The sequence below is a fragment of the Hippoglossus stenolepis genome, chromosome 23 (genome assembly GCF_022539355.2).
Source record: "Hippoglossus stenolepis isolate QCI-W04-F060 chromosome 23, HSTE1.2, whole genome shotgun sequence".
In the NCBI taxonomy this organism is placed as follows: Eukaryota; Metazoa; Chordata; class Actinopteri; order Pleuronectiformes; family Pleuronectidae; genus Hippoglossus; species Hippoglossus stenolepis.
Genome location: NC_061505.1, coordinates 12,255,322 through 12,277,522, shown reverse-complemented (window position 1 = coordinate 12,277,522; position 22,201 = coordinate 12,255,322). Strand labels below are relative to the sequence as shown.

General features: G+C 43.6%; 1 protein-coding gene across 3 annotated transcripts in view; it reads right to left on the bottom strand.

Moving 5' to 3' along the window:
- Positions 1 to 293: 293 nt before the first annotated feature.
- Positions 294 to 22,201, bottom strand: part of kirrel1a (kirre like nephrin family adhesion molecule 1a) — a 33,615-nt gene continuing 11,707 nt past the window's right edge. Inside the window, exons 2-15 of one of the 3 annotated variants that reach the window (XM_047338862.1) lie at positions 18,858 to 19,007; positions 14,847 to 14,996; positions 14,604 to 14,761; positions 14,372 to 14,522; positions 14,105 to 14,210; positions 13,747 to 13,895; positions 13,436 to 13,563; positions 12,436 to 12,562; positions 12,074 to 12,174; positions 9,684 to 9,900; positions 8,945 to 9,052; positions 7,605 to 7,731; positions 7,091 to 7,205; positions 294 to 2,907 (exon numbers count right to left, since the gene is read on the bottom strand). In XM_047338862.1, coding sequence (XP_047194818.1) covers positions 2,218 to 2,907; positions 7,091 to 7,205; positions 7,605 to 7,731; positions 8,945 to 9,052; positions 9,684 to 9,900; positions 12,074 to 12,174; positions 12,436 to 12,562; positions 13,436 to 13,563; positions 13,747 to 13,895; positions 14,105 to 14,210; positions 14,372 to 14,522; positions 14,604 to 14,761; positions 14,847 to 14,996; positions 18,858 to 19,007 — 2,477 coding nt within the window. In that variant the 3' untranslated portion in view covers positions 294 to 2,217. The remainder of the gene's footprint in view (positions 2,908 to 7,090; positions 7,206 to 7,604; positions 7,732 to 8,944; positions 9,053 to 9,683; positions 9,901 to 12,073; positions 12,175 to 12,435; positions 12,563 to 13,435; positions 13,564 to 13,746; positions 13,896 to 14,104; positions 14,211 to 14,371; positions 14,523 to 14,603; positions 14,762 to 14,846; positions 14,997 to 18,857; positions 19,008 to 22,201) is intronic. The other 2 variants (XM_047338864.1, XM_047338863.1) reach the window with 2 other exon arrangements.

The following is a 22,201-nucleotide window of genomic DNA, read 5'->3' as shown; positions in this document are numbered from 1 at the left end:
TGATGAATTTATTATTATTTCTTATATTAATATTTTAGTGACCGAATAAATACCAAATCCCTGCACCTGGCATATTTTAAATGAATGTTATTTGTAACATTTGCTGTGAATTCATCAAATGTATGATATTAAAGGTATATCTAAAAATAATATAATTCAATAATATAAAATAAATTATATATAATATATACAATTCAATGAGTGTGTAAGAATATATAAAACAGGTTTAAAACAGAAATCCATCCTGTATTTGGCCTCCCATACCCATCTGATTAAAGATGACAAATTCTGCATTTTATAAAAAACAGTGCTTTTATTTATGTAATACTGTGGAAAAATAATTACATACCATTTTTAAAAAATATTGAAGATAATGAAATTAAAAAATGAGAGTTTAACGTTCGTTGTACATCTGTTGAACAGTTTTCTCTGCTACGAAGAACAGTACAATAAGATAAACATTGGATTTTTCTAAATTCAAAGACACAATAATACAGGATACAGTCCTACCAGAGGTATAAAAGTACTGTAACAGGATTGTGAGCGAAATGATATGGACATATACAGAAACACACACCCACACACACTTGGACACAGACATGCTCGCACACACACATACTGTATACACAATGACATGCATACAACAGCCGCACGCTCACACACGAGTCGGTCACTGCAATGTTTACAGAATCCGTCCCACACACACGCAGTCATTCACGCGTCTATACAAACACACTGTACAAATCGATGTGTGCACGCCAACGCCCACACACTCTCCCTCTTGGTCTCTCTTGGTCTCTCTCTCTCTCTCTCACACACACTCGCACACACGCTCACTCTCATACACCACTATATGTCAATATTGTGGACAAGCCTTCAATGAACCTCTCCATACACATTCTCCTCTGGCTGTTTTTTTGGCAGACACACAATGAGGAATGATTCAAAATGGAAATGTATGACACGTTCCCCTATAAGGCCACTCAGTTCTCAACCCAACATCTGTGTTTTTCTCTTCAGGCCGCACCAGGCTTGTAGTTAAGAGCTCAGAGGGAAAAGAAAAAAGGCTCCAGCCGACGAAAAAACGTCTGGGAATGACTCAAGGCCCCCGAGCCTGGCGTGTAAAGCGACACTTGCCGATAGAAGGAGCTTCTACTGCATATACACGGTCTAAGGTGAAGAAAAACATCAACACTTGGCACTAGGTTTCGTTCAGACGCTGATATACCTTTCTGATGCCCGATTTCAGGCTCTGTTGTTGGCACGACTCTTTACTCTGTCTCAGTGGGTTTCCCTCGGAGGAAATCGCCCGAGGTATGTGCACTCCCGTTCAAACTTTTGGTCCATACATACACATTACATGTTTTACATTGACAAAAATAATTCTGTAATGTTAAAAAATAGAATACAAAGCTCTAGTCTGGTGTGCAAATAAAAAGAGGACATTACACAGATATAGATAAGGGACGTCCAAGCACGAATACTGTAGATGAAGTGCAAAATGATGACCCCAACCCCCATCCCCTGCCCCAATACACTCCTCCACGCTGCCTAACAGGCATGATGGCATGTACCACTGTACAGAAGGGCATTCTGGGATACTCTATATATGTGCTCTATGATTGTTGAATAAGACAACCAGCAAAAAAAAAAACCGCGACCAGAAATGATTTCCACTGTTTGAGGTTTTTCCCAAACCATCTTTTGCCACAGTTTGCCTTAAGACGTTCACTCTCATCATTTACAAAGTCGATCCATAGCGAAGGCTATGAGCTCCAAAGATCTGTGATCTCTCCTCCTCTTCTCTCTGGTTCTCGCTCTTGTTCCCAGTCTTGATTGTGACTTGCGCCGTCCGCTCTTTCAGAGCTCAGATATACAAACACATCGGGAGTGAGGGAATTCAAAATTGCGTGGAATTTCCCTTCCCTGTCTCACTAAAGCTCCCTCTCCCCCACTCGTCTCTTTTTTTCCCTCTCTGTTCCTCTGCGTTTCTCGTACCCTCCCTGTCTCATGGGCATGGTCTTCTGACTGTGCATGGGTGTGTGTGTGATGTTATATTTTTGTGTCCTGTAGTCGTGTATGCGTTCAGTAGGATGTGTTTGGCGTGTGAAAATGTGCGTGTAAATCTGTGATCGTGTGTGTTTCTAGGTGTGACGCTATTTATAAGATGCTTCCTCATGCTCAGCTAAGACTGTGAGGTGGTTCTGCGTCTCTGTCTCACACATGAGTCTGCATCCTCTGTGTGTGTCGGCTGTGGGAGTAGTCAGAGTGTTGCGAGGTGTAGGAGAAGCGAGTGGAGCTGCCGTACTTCCCGAGTCCAGTCTCTGATCCCGAGGGAGGTGGGCCCCCGGGACCCACCCCAACCCCAGGGGCCACAGGGCCCCCAGGGGCCCCAGGGGCCCCCACGCCAGATCCCACCCCGTACATCTCATAGGATGGGCCGGCCTCCAACGGGGCCAGGCTGGATGGGGCGAAACCCATACGGTAGGTCTGGTAATGCGAGGGGTAACCGTAGTTGTCGTAGGCCAGCTGGGAAGTGGAGTCCAGGAGGCTGCAGTCACCTTGGTAGTCGCTGGCTGGGGGGGCGGGGTTGGCAGGGGGCTGCTGGCTCTGGCCCCCACGGGTGAAGGTGTTAAACTGCGCGTAGCTGATGTGGGACAGTCTAGAGGGGGGTCTGGGGTCGTAGCAGGCCTGGGGGCGGCCGGGGGAGGTAAGAGGTCCAGGAGGACCGGGGGCTCCTCCGCTGGCTGTGGCTCCTGAGCCGCCCGCACTGCTGCTTATAGATGCAGCTCCCCCTGGTGTTCCTGTAGGGGAGCGGTAGTCGGAGTAGTGCAGGGTGGAGCGGGAGGCAGGGCGGCCTTCATCGTGGGTGGAAGCTCGCACGTTGTAGTAGCCATTGGTCGGGTCCTGGAGACAGAGAGAAAGAAACAACAAAGATATTATAATGAGATTTATGGTCAAAATCATTTTTATTCAGCGTATAAATATAAGGTAAGTATGTTCATTATATTGTTATGTTCTCTTCTGTTTGCCACAGAGAAATCTTCTCTTATAGAAGGTCAGAGGTCAGGGTGAGCTGCATGCCTCGAGCTGCTCAGCATCCAGGTTTGGATTCATTAAGACTCTGTTCTGGCTCTGGCTTTTTTTGTGACTCAGCTGCTTGAGGTCAGAGTTTCCTTTTTTCAGAAATATATGCAAATGAAGTTGCGGAGAAAAATCCGGCTCTGAACAACAGCAGCGACACTCACTGTACGAGCGGATTAGTGTCACAGTTACACTTTACACAAGTAATCCATCCAGACTGGCATCATGGAGCACAACGTCAGATTAGAATAAATAATAATATTTAGTCTCTCACGTACCTATAGACTTTCAAATAAATATTCCTGAAGAATTATAATAACATTTGGATGAAAGTTCTGGAAGCATGACATGGAAAAAAGCTGTATCTGCTGTGTCCCTATTCTCTCGATACCACTTTATGGTTAATACATACACTGTATTGTATATACTAATTTTCTTTGTAGATTTTTTTGAGAAATTAAGAAATGAATGCACTGAACTGTTTAGTTCTAACAGTAAATTAGACAAGTTCATGTCGGACAAACAGAAAGTTGGCAAAAGCATTGTCCAATGACCTTACAATGGGAAAGCCCCAAAAATAAATAAAGTAGAAGTAATTTCTTGTTATATTTGACATATTCACGGGGCAGTCGCACCAACATCTACATCTGTTTTAGTTTTTTCTGGCCGAGAGCAGCTCCTCAATTTCCTTTGGAAATAGGATCCAACATAAGCAAGCTCAAAAAAAAAAAAACCTGTCTTGGTATGTACACGGAGTTTTTTAGTTTAACTTCAGTGTGTCACGTTTCCAGTGGGAGAAAACTGCACATGCAAAACTGGCTTTGTATGGAATTCACGCAACTTTCACATTTTTGACCGAGTTAACAAGAAAAAATCTGAAATCAAAATGTCAGCGTTAAACTCCAGGCCTCTCCAGCCGAGTGGATCCCTGCCAGCACGCGGGGTCGTGGAGGAGAGATGCCCCCCCCCGCTCACTGCACCCCCTGCTGAACGCTCGAATGTTGCTTTACAGATTTTTCTGACATGATTCCACCATCTCCTTGCCACACATGTACCCAGACTTCTCCCCCAACCAACTTTGCTTCACTGCTTTGCGGCTTCAGGCAGCAGGAAGTAGAAAAAAAAAAAAAGAAGCAGTCTGGCTGAGGCTGTTGTCGGGGTGATCTAACCACCTCCTGGGGTGGATTCATGTCTGAATTTGGCAGCTTTACGCGTGAAAATACATTCATCACCTTAGTACAACCCCGCGGTGTCAAAACGTATAAATGATTCATGCCAGCTGAATGGGCAGAATGCGCCTGAACGTCCTTTGTTCTTTTTCATTTTCGTTTTTTTTTAACAAGTGCTGCCTTTAAATATCTTTGAAACAATTGCGCCAAATTTTTAAGTAATAAGAGAAGCCAGCCTCACAGTTGGCCTGAGAGCGAAGGGCAGGGAGAGACCAGAAATGAAAGAACGGCTGACCGCACTGCAGAATGTTTTTGTCTTAAATATCCCACTCTGTTGTTCTCACAGATATCGAATAACACTCAGTTTTGAAGAAATTCAAAGACAAAAGAGACCACCGGCACAGGAAACACATCTCTGCTGAAGATACTGTGAGGTCTCCATTAGATGTTTTTGTTGATAAATCCAAATGACAATCTGGCTCAAAAGCAAAAAAATCACATTTTTAAAAAGGTTTCTCTTTCTGCTGGACACAGCCGACAACACGTTGCCCAGAGGGAACCGAGCAGCTAAAGCCAGAGCCCATCGTACTGTAGAATGAGGAAAAGTAAAACATCTGTATGAGGGAAGTTTGTGTCGATATGGAGGAAAAGTCATCGCCTGGCATTTACTAACATGTTCTGCTACAGTTTCATAATGAACCAAACACATATTGTTCACATAACATAAGAGATCTGACTCATGGAACAAATTACAGCAACATCCTTAAATTAAGTACATTTCTACCCTTTGGTCATTTTAGAAATTTGATCCTGAACCTTGTAAATTACAGATACAAGTGTCTTATGAAACGTTATTTTTATTTAACATGTTTGGGCCCCGTCATTTTAACTTTAATATCTCACACGACTCACATGAATGTATTTTATTTGGCATTTTAAGGTTAAAAAGTCCAGTTTTTTCATTTGTTCGAATCCATAATCCTTCTTAAATGTCTTTTATTTAGGGAAATTGTGAAATTGTTTATTAGAATGCCCCTATGCTGTTGTTTATTCTTCTTTTTCTGCCTCAGTAATTTAACTCCATATCATTGTAAATGAGGGTCACACCGCAACGACCCTAAATAAGGGTTGTATAATTACATTGAAAATGGGAGTTTTGATAATCAAAGTAAACGTCATCTCCCAGAAAGCATTAGGTTTAATCATTAAACCTTGGAACTGCAGCAGACTTATTATTTTTTCACGCGAAAAAAACAAAAATCCATACTTCTTTACAGCACCACTGGAGGGTGATTGATCACCTTTATTATGGCAGTGATGATATCAATCGATGGACTCATTTGGGATCATATATTTATGAATTAGGGTTTGTTTCAACATAAAAAATTGAAGTGTGCTCTCCCTCTGAGCACCTGGCAGATGCTCTCAGTGTCAACCTGTTGTGACAGCAGCACAGTGCGTCACTCAGAGTCTCAGCGTCACTCATGATTAGGGTATTTCAAAACCTTTGAGATACGATAATAATAATTAGAATGAAACCTTTGTCAAAAAATGAACTCCACAAGACCTCACTGTGACTTCAGTCTGATTTCCTGTCGGCGTTCTGTATCTTTTACACATGTTTTTCTCCCTACATGTGATTTTAACCCTTCTTAGTGCATTCTAGCTCTTTCAGTAGGAAAGAAAGTTGCTTTGAGCTCCTTCCATACAAATACGTTTTAACTCTGCTATCCCAATTCAGGGTCTGCATCCTTCTGAGGCTACATTTTAAGACAGTGCCATGGCTAGACTGTCCCATTTCCCATTGCATCCTTCCATCCCTGAGAAATGAAGGGGTGGATCCTTCCTGGCTCAACCTATCCCAGGATTCAAACCGTTTCAAAGAGGTAATGGCGCCGGCAAACCACAAGACGTCCGATGCTTGAGTATCAGGGCTGCACGCTATATCGAAAATGTATCGTCATCGCGATATCAACGTGCGCAAAAGACGGCTTAAACTGCGATAAATGGTGTTCCATGCGCCATGCATTCACGCTCTTTATGTCAATATATGTGTCCAATCAGATGAAGGCCTGCTGCCCTAGATAATAAATTAAAGATATTCAGATCATTGACGGGTTTTTTACGTTAATGAATCATTGTCGGAACAAGAGAATAAGAGGAGAATAGAGAGATAACAGGGAGCGTTTGTCCCGAGTCAGATTCATCACTATGAGCGGTTAATTATATAAAAGAATTGTGTAGCTTATTTATGATCCCAAAACCTGAGGGAAAAGTAACAGCGCACGCACACACAGACACACACTACAGACAGAGCCGCTAAAAACTGTAAAAAAATAACTTTTCACGGTCCAAACATGAATGAAAAGACCCCAAATGAACACTATAGGTGGACTTAGTGGAGCTGCGCATGGCTCACTGGTGTCTGCCCCGGACTGGTGACAGTACACATGTTGAAAAAGATCAAGGGGCATTAAAAAACGTTGTAATTTTAGCTCTGTTGCTTGGTAACAGCAATGAGGGCTGGACGAGCCGGTGACACCGATCGCAGAAATCCTCTCATGACCGGAGCGTCTCATTTAAGTTCAGCCTTCACAGTCTATAAGGCCCACGATCAAACAATTCCTGTCCACACTGACCAATACATTCCCAGTGTGCACGAGTGGTCGCGTGGAATGCGTCTTCAGGCGTGCGAGTGTGGACGAGGACTACACCTAATACGCAGCCAAAAACCCTTGCGTGGACGGAGATCGTTTTAGTTTGAAGAAGAACGTAGCCTCAGGTTTTCAAGACCATCTGTGTCCTGTGGGAATGAATCGAAATGAGTGTTTGCTCACCTTTAAGTCGTACTCCTGACGGGTGTCCAGGGTGTCACTGCGGAGGTCGGACTTGAGCTCTATGTCGTCTTTAAATGGCTGATTGGAGGGAGAGAAGGACACAGAGGGGAGAAACTAAACGGTCAAACAACAAAACAAAAATGGAAAAAGGAGGAGGAAAAAAGGAGGAGAGAAGGTGACAACAAAACAGGGAAAGAGGGAAGGAGGTAACGAGAAGAGAAAATGGAATTATAAGTGTTAAAAAAAGAGGGGAAAGCATTGAGTTTGTTTTTAGTCAGAAGGTTTTAGCAAAGGGAGAGGTTGCTGAGTTAATCTGAGGTTTTCCTACGACTGCAGGCTGTATAAACAGAGTCCAGCCCAAACACACACACACACACACACACACACACACACACACACACACACACACACACACACACACACACACACACACACACACACACACACACACACACACACACACACACACACACACACACACACACACACACACTCATCCTGCTGCTGCCGCTCTGAGTACATGGCCTTGACCATGCGCGAAGCCGTGGACACGCTGCCGGAGTCCTCCTCCAAGCTGTGGGTCTCCTTGTTTATCGTCTCCACCTTGATGTCGGGCTTACCCAGCGTGACCCCGCGCCGACCTAGAAGCAAAACACGGCAAGGTTGAATGCAGCTGGACACTCGCACCCCCGGCCGGCGTGTTTTCACGAGCTGGAGGAGCAGGTTCAGAGGGGGCACCTATATCCATATGGTGAGGAGGAAGTTGTAGGTACGCGGCGAGGCCTTGTGATGAGCGTTTTTTACCAGATCGTAAAACCGTCTGATGAACTTGCAAGATGCTGTTCCCTGTTCCTATTTAAAATCCAGAGGTGAACGTGCTTTTGGGGTCGTTGCTTCAAAACTTTGGAACAGCCTCCGTCTTTCCATCAGATCTGCGGTTTATCTTAAAAGGCTTCTGAAAACTTGACTGATTGTTTTTTTATTACTTGTCATGCACTTTACGTGCGCAGCCTAAATCAGGCTTACGAGACACAATTATCCAGATAAACTAAAAGAACAACAAAAAAACCAGAAACCAGGGCAGCAGCATCAATAACAAAACCACACAAATAAACCATCCTGACATTTTTTTTTTTACAAGTTTTAGAAACAAGGATTTTGTTTTGTCCTCATCAGAGCATCAGAACATTTCTGGATTTTAAACAGACACTTATTGTAATGGAACTTATCTTTGCTCTATACAAAAGAAAATTTGGTTCATTCACAACCTCGGCTAATTCACACAAATCCCACAACCTGTTTTTAAATCGACCAACTTTGAAGGCCAGAGGAAGGATTCCTCTGCTCAGCTGTGCAACCAGAAACTTTTGACTCCTCCATAACTTTGCTGTAACATGATTCAGTGCCATAAGATGCTTGATTTTAATATATAGTCATAGTTTTGGTTTAATTATATCTTTTAACCTTTTTTTGTCAAACGTAGCAAGTTCCTACCTTCCCTCCATATACTGTAATTCAGCTTCAGAGACAGGTGATTTACTCAAAAGAAAAACCTTCTTATTGACCCTTTACATATTAAGCAAACAAATCCACATATTAAAGCTTAAAAAGGCAGCTCTGTTCTAGACTCTGCTATTTTATATAATTGTTTATTTTGATTGCATGCTTAATTAATGTGTCTGTGTTTATGCCCGATTGTTGGTTGTATGTATTGCTCTTTTTGAAATGTGTGTATTTTAAACAACATATTAAGCACATTGACACTGTGTCTTTTAGAAAGTGCCATACAAATAAATGCGTTATTCTTTACATGATTGTTAATGTGTTATATTAAATGTGGAGGTTATGACTCACTGCCTTTGCGCTGTCGGTAGAAGATGAGAACGAGGACCAGCAGGAAGATGAACAGGAGAATGGTGGAGCCCACCGTCCCACCAGCGATTATTCCCACCGGGACTTCCTCTGAAATGAGGGGGAGAGAAGGAGATGGTGAGAGAAACAGTTGACATGAAGATTGCAAAAGATTTTATTTGAGAAAAACCACAGTCTTATAAACACTAATCCCTGATCATCATTAAATCATATAAAATATATTTTTTCAATTTCTTCAGCCTTTTTTTAGAGCTATTGTTAACTAATTGTTATTGTTATCTATTGTTCACACGTCTACACTGTCACTGTGTAATAAGTAATATGAAGCCTTGCATGTTCTTCTGTGTTATTTTGTGTTTATGAGCTCAAGCAGTGGTGGATCTAGGATTTTGCTCAATCAGTGGCCAAAAGGGGGCCACATTTTAAACAGGGGGGCCAATTCTGATTCAGTAAGTTGAACTGTTGACTCTATAGCTTTGAGCAAAGCAGCATTAAATCTATCTTGAAAATTGTTCCTTGTTCAGGCACATTGTGTTCTTCAAAACTGTCTACAAGAAATCTTAATAAATTGTCAGGGGCACAGGGGCACTTCAGGGGCCAATCAGATTTGAGTCAGTGCCCCCTGACCCCTCACCTGGAATCTGCCCCTGTGCTAAAGTCAAAAGCATTTTCCTTGTCCAAAATGCACGACCTAAGACATTGTATGGTTTTCACAACGCACCCCTCTCCTCCAGTGTGATGATCATGGTGCCGGGGCCGAACGAGTTCCAGGCCGTGCAGTTGTAGGTGGACAGGAAGTCCGATTCCATCACGTTGTTGATGGTGAGGGTGGAGAGGACGCCGCCGCCCTCGGCCGACGATTTGCTCTGCTCCACCGTGTACCTCTCCAGAAGAGTCCCCTTCTCCTTCTCCCACACGTTCTCCTTCCACGCCCACACCTGCAACGCACACACAGAGGGCGTATTAGGTAATGTAACTATTAATTATAGTAAGCCCTATTTGGAATACAACTGGAATGGGAAGATTTTAACTTGAACATTGAGGGTGAATAGTCATGTATCTGTGATGGGTGTACCTGAGACCTCAGTGTAGAATTTTTAGGGCATTTACTCTGAAGGTGGGAAATTTGATGCACATTTTAGATGGAAACTGTCCTTAAAACCCTTCCTAAAAGTATTAAAACATGTTTTAAAGGAATGGTTCAGCATTTTGTGTTGTGCTTATTATTTGCCTTCTTGCTGAGAGTTGTTGTGATGTAAATATGAAGCTAAAGCCAGCAGTCGGTTAGTTCAGACTTGAAACCGTAGGAGAGAGCCTGGCTCCATCTGAAACTAACATCGTCCCCCAACCAGCACTTCGACAGGTGGTGCTCAGAGCCAGGCTGCTGGCAGTGGCTCCATGGAGGTCTCATCTTCTTATATTACCATTGGCAAGAAACTGAATATGTTTATTACTTAGAATGTCCAACTATTCCTTGAAGAACAGGCCTATTGCTCTCTTCTTAAAAACATATTAGAGTGGTTTAATGGGCTGGCGTCCAAAAATGTGTAAAACTTGAAGAAATCTTTTTTTTTTTATGATAAAAGAAAAATATAGGGGCGACCCGAAGACTCCTGGTTCGACCTGGTTCTCTCTCAACCCATTTCCTGTCTTACCTTTAGTGTCTCTGTCAAATAAAGGAAATCGCTTATCGAATATAAATAAAATATGTAAAATATTTAAACAACATATCATATTGAAATATTGAAATTGAACGATTTGATTACAAGTTTAAAATATTTCCTCATATGAGAGTGTATAGTGTTGTGGCTGTTCTAAATCTGCCTGTTTGTAATGGTCTGTTCTCTTTTCCTGTATTAAAACTCCGGAGCTACTTCAGAATTAGACCTTGTCATTAGTGAGCCCTCCTCAAACCGCTCTACAATAAACTGTCACATTTTATTGTTTGTGTGCTGGACGATATGGTGAAATAAAAATAATCAGGTTATCAAAATGGATGAAGAACATTCAACTCGGCCCACAGACTGGCCTGCACCCACTGACTATTACCGAGTACCAGTCGGCTGTTTATTCAAAGTTTATTAATAATGAATGCGTTGCGTTTTCAAATCACAACAACTTCCGCATTGTACTTCCCTGGAACGTTAAGAATACAAATGCCAAGTGTGAAGCCAATAGGATTAATAGTGAGATATGCGTTCCACATACAGACATACAGGCAGTAGCTAGATGTTCAGGGAAAAGCAATATATGTCTTGAATACATACTCCAGACGTGCATGACAAAGGAAAACTCCATAAATATACATCAAGTACATGTTAATGCACACGTTGCACGATTTCCTCCAACAAGCAACAGTTTGTGTGTTTCAGCAGGAACAAGTGAAGTTGAATCTCGCACATTCTCCGACTTTAAAGCCACTAAAAGCAGCTCTATTATTCAGCATTGAAGTACTATACGCAGGCCAGTTAATTATGCATAAACCCACATGTTCCCATAATGTGCCCACTTATTCCAGAGAAGGAGAAGCTCCTGGCTGAGGCGTTTACTGGGACAACTGTTCCTCTCCAGTCCTTTATATTTTATAAATCTTTTTCTGTCCCAACCTCTGCCACTTGCATTAGGAGCGCGCACTGCAAGTCAGGACGGATCAGTCACAGGGGGAGGCGAGGAGCTAGCACTGCCGTTGCGTCTCTGCGATACGGCCTAGTGGAGAGAGCATCCGAGCTGATTTCTGACGCAGGAGCTAAAAGCGGAGCGGCTTAGTGTTAGTGTTGGTTTGTTTATGTGATGGGATGGAGGAACATTCTGGGAGAGTTTAAGGGTGAGTCACCGCTCAAAAAGAAAAGGGGACAGCGCCTAAAAGCATTTTTGCCGTGCAGGAGCGAGAGCCATTTAGGAACAAGAAGGTACAGTAACAGTAAAACACAAATCCCTGTCAGACTAAAAGCTACAACCTTGTGCTCTTTGTGACCAAAGCTTTTCCTTGCTTGGCAGTCTTTGTGTGAATAATTGACGCTGGGGTCAAATTTATAAATTTCAATTGTGAATTTGGTGCCAGAAAGGTTTCATATCCTTGTCATTTTTCCTTTTTTTTTCATTTTCACTTACAATCTTATCCGGAGGAGGCGTACTGGCGATGTAGCACTTCACCTCGCCTCTCTCTCCTCTCACTGCGTACTGGACTGGATCACTGGAGATGATGGGAGGACCTGCATTGGTCAAAAACGACAGGACACATTAAGTGCATGACACATAAAATACAAGTGCCAAAATTATATTAAATCCATGTGTTTTCTAAAGAAGATAACCTTAGACGGCCTGTTCTAGAGGCTTTTATATGATTTTTTAAATAAACGACCTTCACTTTGGACATTTCTTTTTCATTTACTGACAAGCTGACCTTTTTAAAAGAACTAAAAGATTTTCATCCTCTAAAAGTGATACATGAAATTATGTGGATGTTTTCTGACCGTTCACAGTGAGCGTGACCTCAGTCTCTCCTACTCCAATCCGTGGGACGATGGCCTTACAAACGTACTGGCCGGCGTCCGCCTGGCTCACTGACTTCAGATACAGCTGGTTGCTGTTACTCAGAACCTGTGGGGGAGTGAAAAAAAACGATATAAACCGGGGGAAATCTGCTTAACAGCGGCAGGCGATGAACAAAATAAGCGAATGCATTGTGATACCTCCACCTGTACACTTCATTATTTTATGTTGCATGTTTTTAAGCCTGGCTCTATTTCAGCACATGTGCTCTAATGCTCCGACCCTAACTGGCTGACAATGCTTTTAACCCATCACAAAGGTTTTGCAGTTGCCTGGCAACCACATCCATCAGAAAATTAGCTGTGTGAAAATGATGGCTAAATATGTAACCACCCAGTGAGAGAGAGAGAATCACCTGAGCCAGCCTGATTATAGAGATGAGGTCACATCAGTCCACAACACTCTGAACTATAACTTCATATAAGTTAGTATATGTAACATAAACACACTGTTTATTATTCCACCAGCCAGGGAGTCATTAACAACCAGGGCAGATGTTTATACTCCTACTTGTATTCAGTTTCTGGCTGGTGTGACACAATAGATGTTAACAACAAAACATTTATAATTAAGGTAACTTTAGTTTAAAAAGTGGTTCTTGCAAAAGCTAGTGGGTAAAAGAAAAGTCCTTTCCTGGTCAAGGGCTAGATGAGAAGAGTGAAAATGGTTGTTCAAGATGACCAATATGGCTGCCAAACAGTGTTTTGATGTCATCTTATATCATCTTAAATTCTTCCTATCCTCTATTTCTGCTGCAACATTAAAATTTGGAAGGATAGACGAGCTGTATTACCAGTGGGTCAATTCATCTAATCCAGTTCAATATTAAATGACAGTAAAAAAATCGGAGAAAATACTCCAATACTAGTTTTAGTGAGTGGGAATACGGGGTCAGAGGAGACGTGTGCCTCGGCTTCTCACCATGTTTGATCCCTTTTTGAACCACGTGAGTGTGAGCGGAGGGTTTCCGGCCCATTTGCAGTTGAGGTTCACGTCAGAGTCGACGTCGACCGTTTGTGGCTGCGGCTCCACCAACAGGATCGGGCCGACTGGAGACGAAAAAGAGAGAGGGAGCAGGTTTGTGATTTTTTGATTGTGCTTGAGCAATAATGCAGTCGGACTGAAGCAAAAGAGAAACACAACAGTGGTGTATTTTATCCATCTGACTCCACGCTGCGGTGAAGTGGGTCACGGCTGAGTGAGCACGGCGAGATGAGTGTTGTGTGACTCACAGTGGACGTCCACCAGGATGCTGACGTTGGTCTTTCCCACGGCGTTGAAAACCAGACAGGAGACGGGCTCGGTGAAGAAGGAGTGGTCCGCCTTGGTGGTGAACACGCTCTCCCTGGCGCCCTGCAGCACCACGCCACCTTTAGCCCACCTAGGATTTCGAGAAACACATTTACATACACTGGAAAAACCGTGTGACACAAGTGGAAACCACGAAAATTGTATAACGCACACTGTAAAGATGGTGGATCCACAGTCATTTTTTTTTTTATCTTACAAAACAAATCAAAAAGCAACACTGTGACTGTCACTTTAAGAGGCCCAGTGAAAATGATAAGGGCCCTGAGAGTGGAGGCCGACCTGTAGCCCATAATAGGAGGGTTGGCGTGCGCCTGGCAGGTGAAGGTGACTCGTTCCCCCTCCAGGACAGAGCGCGGCTCGATGGACAAGGTCACTGCGGGTGGATCTGATAGAGAGAAAGAGAGAGAGGGGGGCTGCTTACTACTTATTATATATGCTGCAATCTGGAGGAGGGTCTGATACAAAATGGCTGCCACGCATTACTTAGTAACAGCTATAATAACATTGACGTGCATGTGATTTGAGATTAAGAGCAGCTTTTCTTACGGTGCACGTTGAGTGTGACAGTTGTCATCTTGCCGCTGGGAATAGCCAGGTTGGTGGCCACACAGCTGTAGTTCCTCCCGGTGTCGGTGTCGACCGGGTGGATGGGCAGGTAGCTCCGTGTGGTCACTCTCTTCCTGTCTGGGAGCACCTCCTGGTAATTGATAATGTTGTGATTTTAAATGCAGCCCATGAACGTGTGAGTTTAGCGCGTGTGGGTGCACGTGTGGCTTACCGTAGCACTGGCAGCCCCGTCCACAGGCAGGCCGTCTTTGAGCCACTCGATCACGGATGGCGGCTTCGCCCCTCGAGACACGCAGCTCAGGTTGTAGGACTCGCCGGCGTTCAGCAGCACCTCCGGACCCCCATCGATCACCGGGTCATCTGGGGGGACTGGAGCAGGAGAGAGAGCAGCGTTAGAAAAACTCACTCGCCTCACGTGCTGAATGTAGACGCACACATGAGCCCACAAACGTACTGAGGACGGTGAGTTTGGCCCTCCTGGACCTCAGCGCTGCATCGGGGGCCTGGCACTCGTACAGCGAGTCATCAGTCAGGTCAGCGGACAGGATCTCCAGATTGTACTGCCCCAACTCCTGCACGCGCAACACACGGTACCTGGGCCAGGCTGGGGCGCAAAGAAACACACAGCAGATTAAATAAACACACAAACATCAAGGATCATCTTTATGATGCTGATTAAGATGCTTCACTTTTTCCTAATCTTAGCCCAAATCTAGCGCTACTACTGGCTGAAGGTGAATGTATGTCACCATACCTCAAGATTTGAAATTTCAAATACAGACTAACACATCACATGTGCCAGAATCCCGACACACCCATGTAGAGTGTATCAGAATTTTAAAATAATGCAGCACCGTGCAGCTTGTGGCAAGAAAAACAAAACATCAGATCTGTGTCACACATGAGGGAAAAGTATTCCTTCATCAGGACAACTGACACCAGAGAGACGCAATGGCACATGACGCACAAACGCATGGCCAAACATACACATTCACACAGCACAATGCACACACACACACACACACACACACACAATCCCACGTACACACAACACAGGCCCTCCGCTATTCGCTTCCCTTCCCCCATCCCGACACACGGCCCAGCTGTGTCACTGCTGTACATTCTCACCATTAGGTGGCATCCACGCGCTCTTTCACCAGCAGGGGGGGAGAGAGATGAATGCATTATGACAACAACGTTTTGGAGGACTCAAATAGACTCCAGTGCATGGTGCAGAATTCATGTTTGCTGCCCAGATGTAGATGGCATGTGAAAATCTCTGCTGCCGTCTCCATGTGCAGCCTCCAAAGTGAGCCGCGCGGGCCCGCCTAACCTTGTGTGTCCTTGTTTCTGCATGCATGTGTGCATGTGTGTGCCTTGTATATACGCACATTTGCATGTGAAATGTGCAGAGTGAGAAGGCGCATGAAAAGCCCAGAGAAAGAGGGAGCGGGCAGGGGGGGACAGAGCCTCATACACAAACATACACAGGCACCCACTGAGTGTATGTGTGCATGAAGAGGCCAGTGTTCATTCACATGTTTCTTATTTAAAAGCTTTGGCTTGAAGCACTGGACCATTACAGAAACAATATGATTAAAAGACGGGAGAAGGGGAGACAAAGAAAGAATAGAAAAGCGACAGACGAGGACAGAGAGAGGGAGAGACAGGTGGGAGAGGAGCGTTGACAGGAGGAGGCGAGCCTGATAAAGGTGAGGGAGAAAGAGACGAGTTCAATGAAGGATAGGAGAGAGGTGGAAAAAAAGGAGTGATCTTACATGAGGATGTCACAGAGGAGAGGAGAGGAGAGGAGAGGAGAGGAAGTAAAATAGAGGGGACATTCAACCAAAATAGGGAAAATACAACTATTACAAATAAATAAATATTAAGGGACATAGTCTGGGGAAAAACAAGATCAACAAATACAAGGCGACAGCATGTCACAAATGATGCTCTAGATAACTTCAAAATAGGCCCGCTGGTTTTGACCAGTAATTAGAAAGCTCCACCTTTGGACTAATCAGTGCTACTCTGAAAATGCTGCAACACAGTGACTACATTTACATGGACAGCCATATTCTGATATAAACCTGATTGGAACAGCAGTCTGAATCGGACACCGACATAAGGTCATACTCTGAATAAGCATTACGTACTATATGTCGCATTCTCCTATTGGAGTTTTCACAGCATTTTGCGACATCAACATACAACAGTTACCAACTGCTGGACTACACATGTCCTGGGTGTAAACAAGATGGGAAAATTGGACTTGTAGCTTTTACATGTGGAAAAAGCATCGTAGATTAAACAATTTACGGTTGGGGTTTTAAACCTGACGGAATGAGATGCAACTCCTAATCTGGCTATGCTCTGTAACATGTAAACCGGAAAATGAATGGAATATATTAGCAACTCATGTAAACGCCATAATCCAAATAATGTCTTATTCTGAATAAGGTCAATAGTCGGAATATTGGGGTCCGCACAAATGAAGTCAGAGATGAAATGCATCACTCCGCCAAGTTCTGCTTAAGTCAGTGAAGCTGTGTCGAAAACAAATGTTGACGGATGGAAAAAAGCAGGAGGCTAAAGTGAAATGCAAAAAGAAAGAACAGTAAGGGGCGGAGAGCAGCACACTAGGATGAGGTCCACATATATATATATATATATATATATATATATATATATATATGTGTGTATTTGGCCTTTAATAAAATCAGTCAGTATCAGCCCCTTCTTTCATGACAAAGGTGATGATGTGATGCTCCCTGACCAAGATGAAGGGTGTCAGTCTGTAAAAAAATGTGCCCGAGGACCCTTGGAATTACCCGTCAAGCGTTTGACGGTATATGCGGAGGAGGTAGCCAAATTTAACATCAAGCTAAATAAGTGACACAGTGAGTCACACACTGTGATGTGACGGGATAGCTGCTGTAGTAGTTGAAGCTGTCCTCCAGCAGCACGGCAGCCTCCATCATCTCTTTGAGGGGGGAGAAAATGCTCCGCTGGCTCAATCTAGCTGCAACTAAAACAATCAGCAGCAAAGATATTTTGTCAGCACGCATTAGCCGCCACTGTTACAAACACGCAACGTTGTACTAACACAGGCTGAGTGTGTGTGTGTGTGTGTGTGTGTGTGTGTGTGTGTGTGTGTGAGCTTTCAAAGTGTTCTGCTTTGTTAGCAGTCCACAGTAGCAACACTAGAAATTAGCTCAGTCACATACATGTGAGAATGTTTTCTTATTCTGAAGGTCAAATGTTGACCAATGGCAACTCTGGGATGTATCCACGTACATTTACTTAGTTACTGTACTTAAGTACATTTTTCATATATCTGTACTTAACTTAAATAGATTTACTTTCAGGTAGGTACCTTTCACTTTGACTCCACTACATATATCAGCAAATATCTGTACTTTCAACTCCACCATATCTTTACAATGCATCGTGTTTCCTTTCAAATAATTAATGTGACAATACAAGTGGATTTAGTAGCATCGTCTGCAGCATCCTTCAGACTGTGACAGCTTGTATTATTCTTGTGTTGTACTGTTACTTGAGTACATTTTTGTCCATTTATTTGTACTTTTACTTAAGTAAAATGTTTGAGTACTTCCTCCACCACTGACCAATGGATGCATAAAACAAAGGCTGACACACACACACGCACACGCACACAAACCATAGTTACTACTTGTCTTACCATAACCATAACCTAATATTAAAACATTTCTTCCTCTTAAATTGTAATGATAAATGTTACAGGGATTTACAGGAAGACACACACACACACACACACACACACACACACACACACACACACACACACACACACACACACACACACACACACACACACACACACACACACACACACACACACACACACACACACACACACACACACACACACACACACACACACACACACACACATATAGTGATTCATTTATATGTGATTCATTTACTCCTATCCTCTATAAACATTCCAGCTATTCATTCAGCTGTAGCCGTGCCAGATAGTCACCACCAAATGTGCTTGTTGTTTAAAAAGACTTTCAAATGGGTTTTATTTATTTAACACAGTGTTTTCTGTAGCTCTGCTTTGGTTTGCAGGCAGACGTTTCATTCATCCATTACCCTTGGATCTCTCATCTTGTCCACTCTCTTACTGACTAAGTGTAATAGACTGGGAAGTGTGTCCCGTGCAGTCAGCCCATAGTTGGTAGTTGTGTGGTTATGGTGACATTAAATATACTTAGTTTAGCATTTAGTTCAAGGCACCAGTGTAACAAGCAAATCGGCTTTACATTCAGTCTCTATCCTCTGTTCTCTCTCAAATGAAATGAACTTCTCTGGCTTTGAACATGCAGCATCAGATCTGGCAGCTCAAACCCCTGAGAAACCAGAGTCAGCTCAAGTCTCAGGGACGGAGGCCCGAGGAGGCTTTGTGGTTTCTCACCCCGCAGGTCTTCTCCGATGCCCAGAGCCAGGCCATCTTTGGTCCACTGAACGATGCCTGAGTAGTTGAAGACAACACAGGACAGGATCACCCTCTGGCCCCGCACCACCGACTGGTCTGCTGGCTCCTGAGAGAACCTCGCCGTCAACACTGGAGGTTGGGAAAGAAAGAGAGGCATAAGTTCGGTACTTTCTCATTTGCAAACTGCAGACGAGCTACTGTAAAGCTGACCACGACTATGGCATGTTATTGTATCCGTGGTTTTATGGTTAATTGATTAGAAAGTGCGTTCCCCGGCAGCGATGGAATGCCACGAAGGCCATCATCTTTGATCACACGATGGTTCGCAGCCATTAACTTGAGGGCATGATGAGTGGGGAGAAAAGACAGAGGTGTCAAAGAAGAGAAAATTAGTCTTGGAAGACGAAAGAGAAAGAATGAAGAGGACGAGGCGGTTAATGCTGACTCAGGAGAGAGGAGCTTGGAGATCAAACACGCAAACCTCAGCCATGGGGTCTCTCACACCCCCTTTTCTTCTCGCTCCTGACTTTTATTTCTTCAAAACACTCCGGCCCTCCCTCTCGTCTCCCTCTCTATCTCTCTCTCTGTCTGTTTCTCCCTTCTTCATTCCTCCCTATGAGTCATCTCCCAGGCTTCCACTCCCCAACCAAAACTACAGTGGCTGTCATTGTCTACTAGACTCTCTCCCTCCATTCTGTAGTCCACTGGCACAGCAGATAGTCCAGTGCCGAGCTGGCCCACCAGCCTAATATGAGCAAAACACAAGAAAATCCGCCACTATTGTTCCACAGAGTATGATGACAAGTTGTAATTAGCTGTCCCATGAAGACAAGACACCCGTATAATAGAGGAGGGGCGATCACTGTGGAGGATTCGCATCTCACTTTAAATTTTCATTCTTTCCGCTCGGTCTCTTCTCCTCTCTCCCACTTTTTATCGTACAGTAGATCATTAACCCAGTGCTGCGTCGTCAACCCCCCACCACCCTCCTCTCCTTCTGTTCTCTCTCTATCATGTTGTATGTCCTTTACCCAAATTACTTTCCCTCCATCTCTGCTTTCCCCCCGTATATGTATGCATCCCTACTTGCCTCTTTCCCTTTGTACATCTACAATGCTGTCTATGAATGTCCTTTTGCCTGCACTGATTTCCCTTTCTCCTTCTCTACACTATGCATGTGCCTCCGTCTTTCTATATACATATATAATGCTGTATATGTCCTTTTTACCCATAACGCTTTCTATTTCTGAGTTCCTCCTCCTCGCTGGTTGGAAGGGGGTTAGAGGCGGACTGTCACAACTCATTTATCACATTAAATATCAGCCCTCCAGCACTTTCTCTCTCCCTCCCTTTCTTTTTCGTCCGCCCCGTTCACCCTCGCTCGTCTCTCACTTTTTCCCTCACTCCCTTTTCTTCACCTCCTTCCATTTACATCTCTCCTTCTCACTTGTCCTCTCCACTTTTTTTTATCACTTGTTTTCCCCTTCTCCTTCCCTTGCCCTCCCTCTTTCATTCCACTCACACTTCTCCCCCTGTACCCTCCAGCACTTTTCTGAAGGTTCCCATCCCTCTCGCTTTTGGTAACAACTGCCATATGCATCTGCAAACCCCCCCACCCCCACCCCCCACGATGACCCTCCATCCCTGTATCACGTTTCCCTTTCATATACACAGACATGCACTCTCCCCCGATCATGTCAGATTTGCAGCGGTACAATATGCCTGTTATTACAAATGAATGCAATCAAGCGAAGAGGCTTCCATACCACTCGCAACAATGGCTTCTGACTTTATTATTCTGAAGATAAAAGACATGTGCGAGGATGTACAGCGAAAAGGGAATCAGATTCAGAGGGAGTTTTGCAGCATGCGTATCTAGAATAATTCAGCAATGAACCAAAAAAAACAACAACAGCGGCTCTTAATTTGATCCCTGAGGAACACCCAAATTAACAGGATTAACGTATTAAAATAAACAAAGCAAACAACATTGTAACGATGATTAGCGCTGAAAAGTTGGGAGGTGAAATCATATCAAGTCACAAAGCCTTCAACTGCAAACGGTGTAAAGGCACCACAGCAGTGCATGTTTTCCCCAGGATAAACTCAATATTATATATAATTCCACTGATGGCTACAACAAGATGGCTTGACCGAATGTGTGGAGGTAAATACCAACTTTTAAGCCCCAACATAAAATATTCAATATATCTCAATCACCCTCTTACTGTGAATGTTTTGGAATTTAAATATATACATATTTTTTGTTTTTTTCCCCCTCTGTGCTCCTGTCACTGGGTTGCCATGGGGGAGGTCGGTTGGAAAACGCCACATTTCGCATTTGTCACTGACTTCGTTTTTTGAGGGTTCAATTCTTAATAATGAGCTTGCATGTATTTTTTCTGATCTTGAAATTTCAGTGTTGCTTATTTAGTTAGGGATATTTAATGTTGTCGAGCAACACTTGAGATTCAAGTTAAGGAGGCCAATTTCTGACCTCTATCATGGGCTGACTGTGACCCGGTTTGCTGCTCGCCACCCCCCCCTACTGAACTCACTTGCATATGTTGGCTTCAAACAAAGTCAGAGAAATCTGAACCCTACAAATTTCCTCTTTTGTACAACCAATAATCAAAAACTTTAAAATATTTAAATTTACAATGAAATGTTTTTTTACAGGGTGTAAACCTGCAATAAGAGATTTTCTTTTTGGCCACTTGTATGCAGTGTAAACAAGATGTAAACACAGTATTGTAATGTTAATCCAGACGGGACTTACTCCAGAGTCAGGCGACCATTCTCTGTTGGTTTCTTATTACAAGTGACCCTTTCACTTAAAACAGAATCATGTGATCCATTGTAAATTTGGAGATATTGATTATAGCTGCTGTAAGAGGTGTGCAATGCTCCACTTGCTCCAGAAAAACCAAAAGGGCTGGAGACGTCTGTTACCTTACAAGGTTATCATGTCAATATTTCATGAGAGTTGTGTTGTCAGCTGATTGTATGAAATGTATGTATTATTTCATAAATTTCATGTATGCACCATAATGAGATAAACCTCGCGTTGGATTACTGGCAATTACAGTACGGTACAGTGTGGATTTATGCCACCGTTATTTTAACAAGCATGAGAAGCCTATTCTCAGATATACATGGGTGCAAAGAGAGTTTAGCTGGGTTTAAACTACCCCGCAACCCCAGTAGCCTGAGGGCAAGCAAATCCTTTCCTCCACCACCTCAGATACGCGAGCTGGAGGTATTCCCTCAACTGCCTCAGTAAACCACGAGCATAATCCAAACTGAAAGCGTTTGAGCGGAGG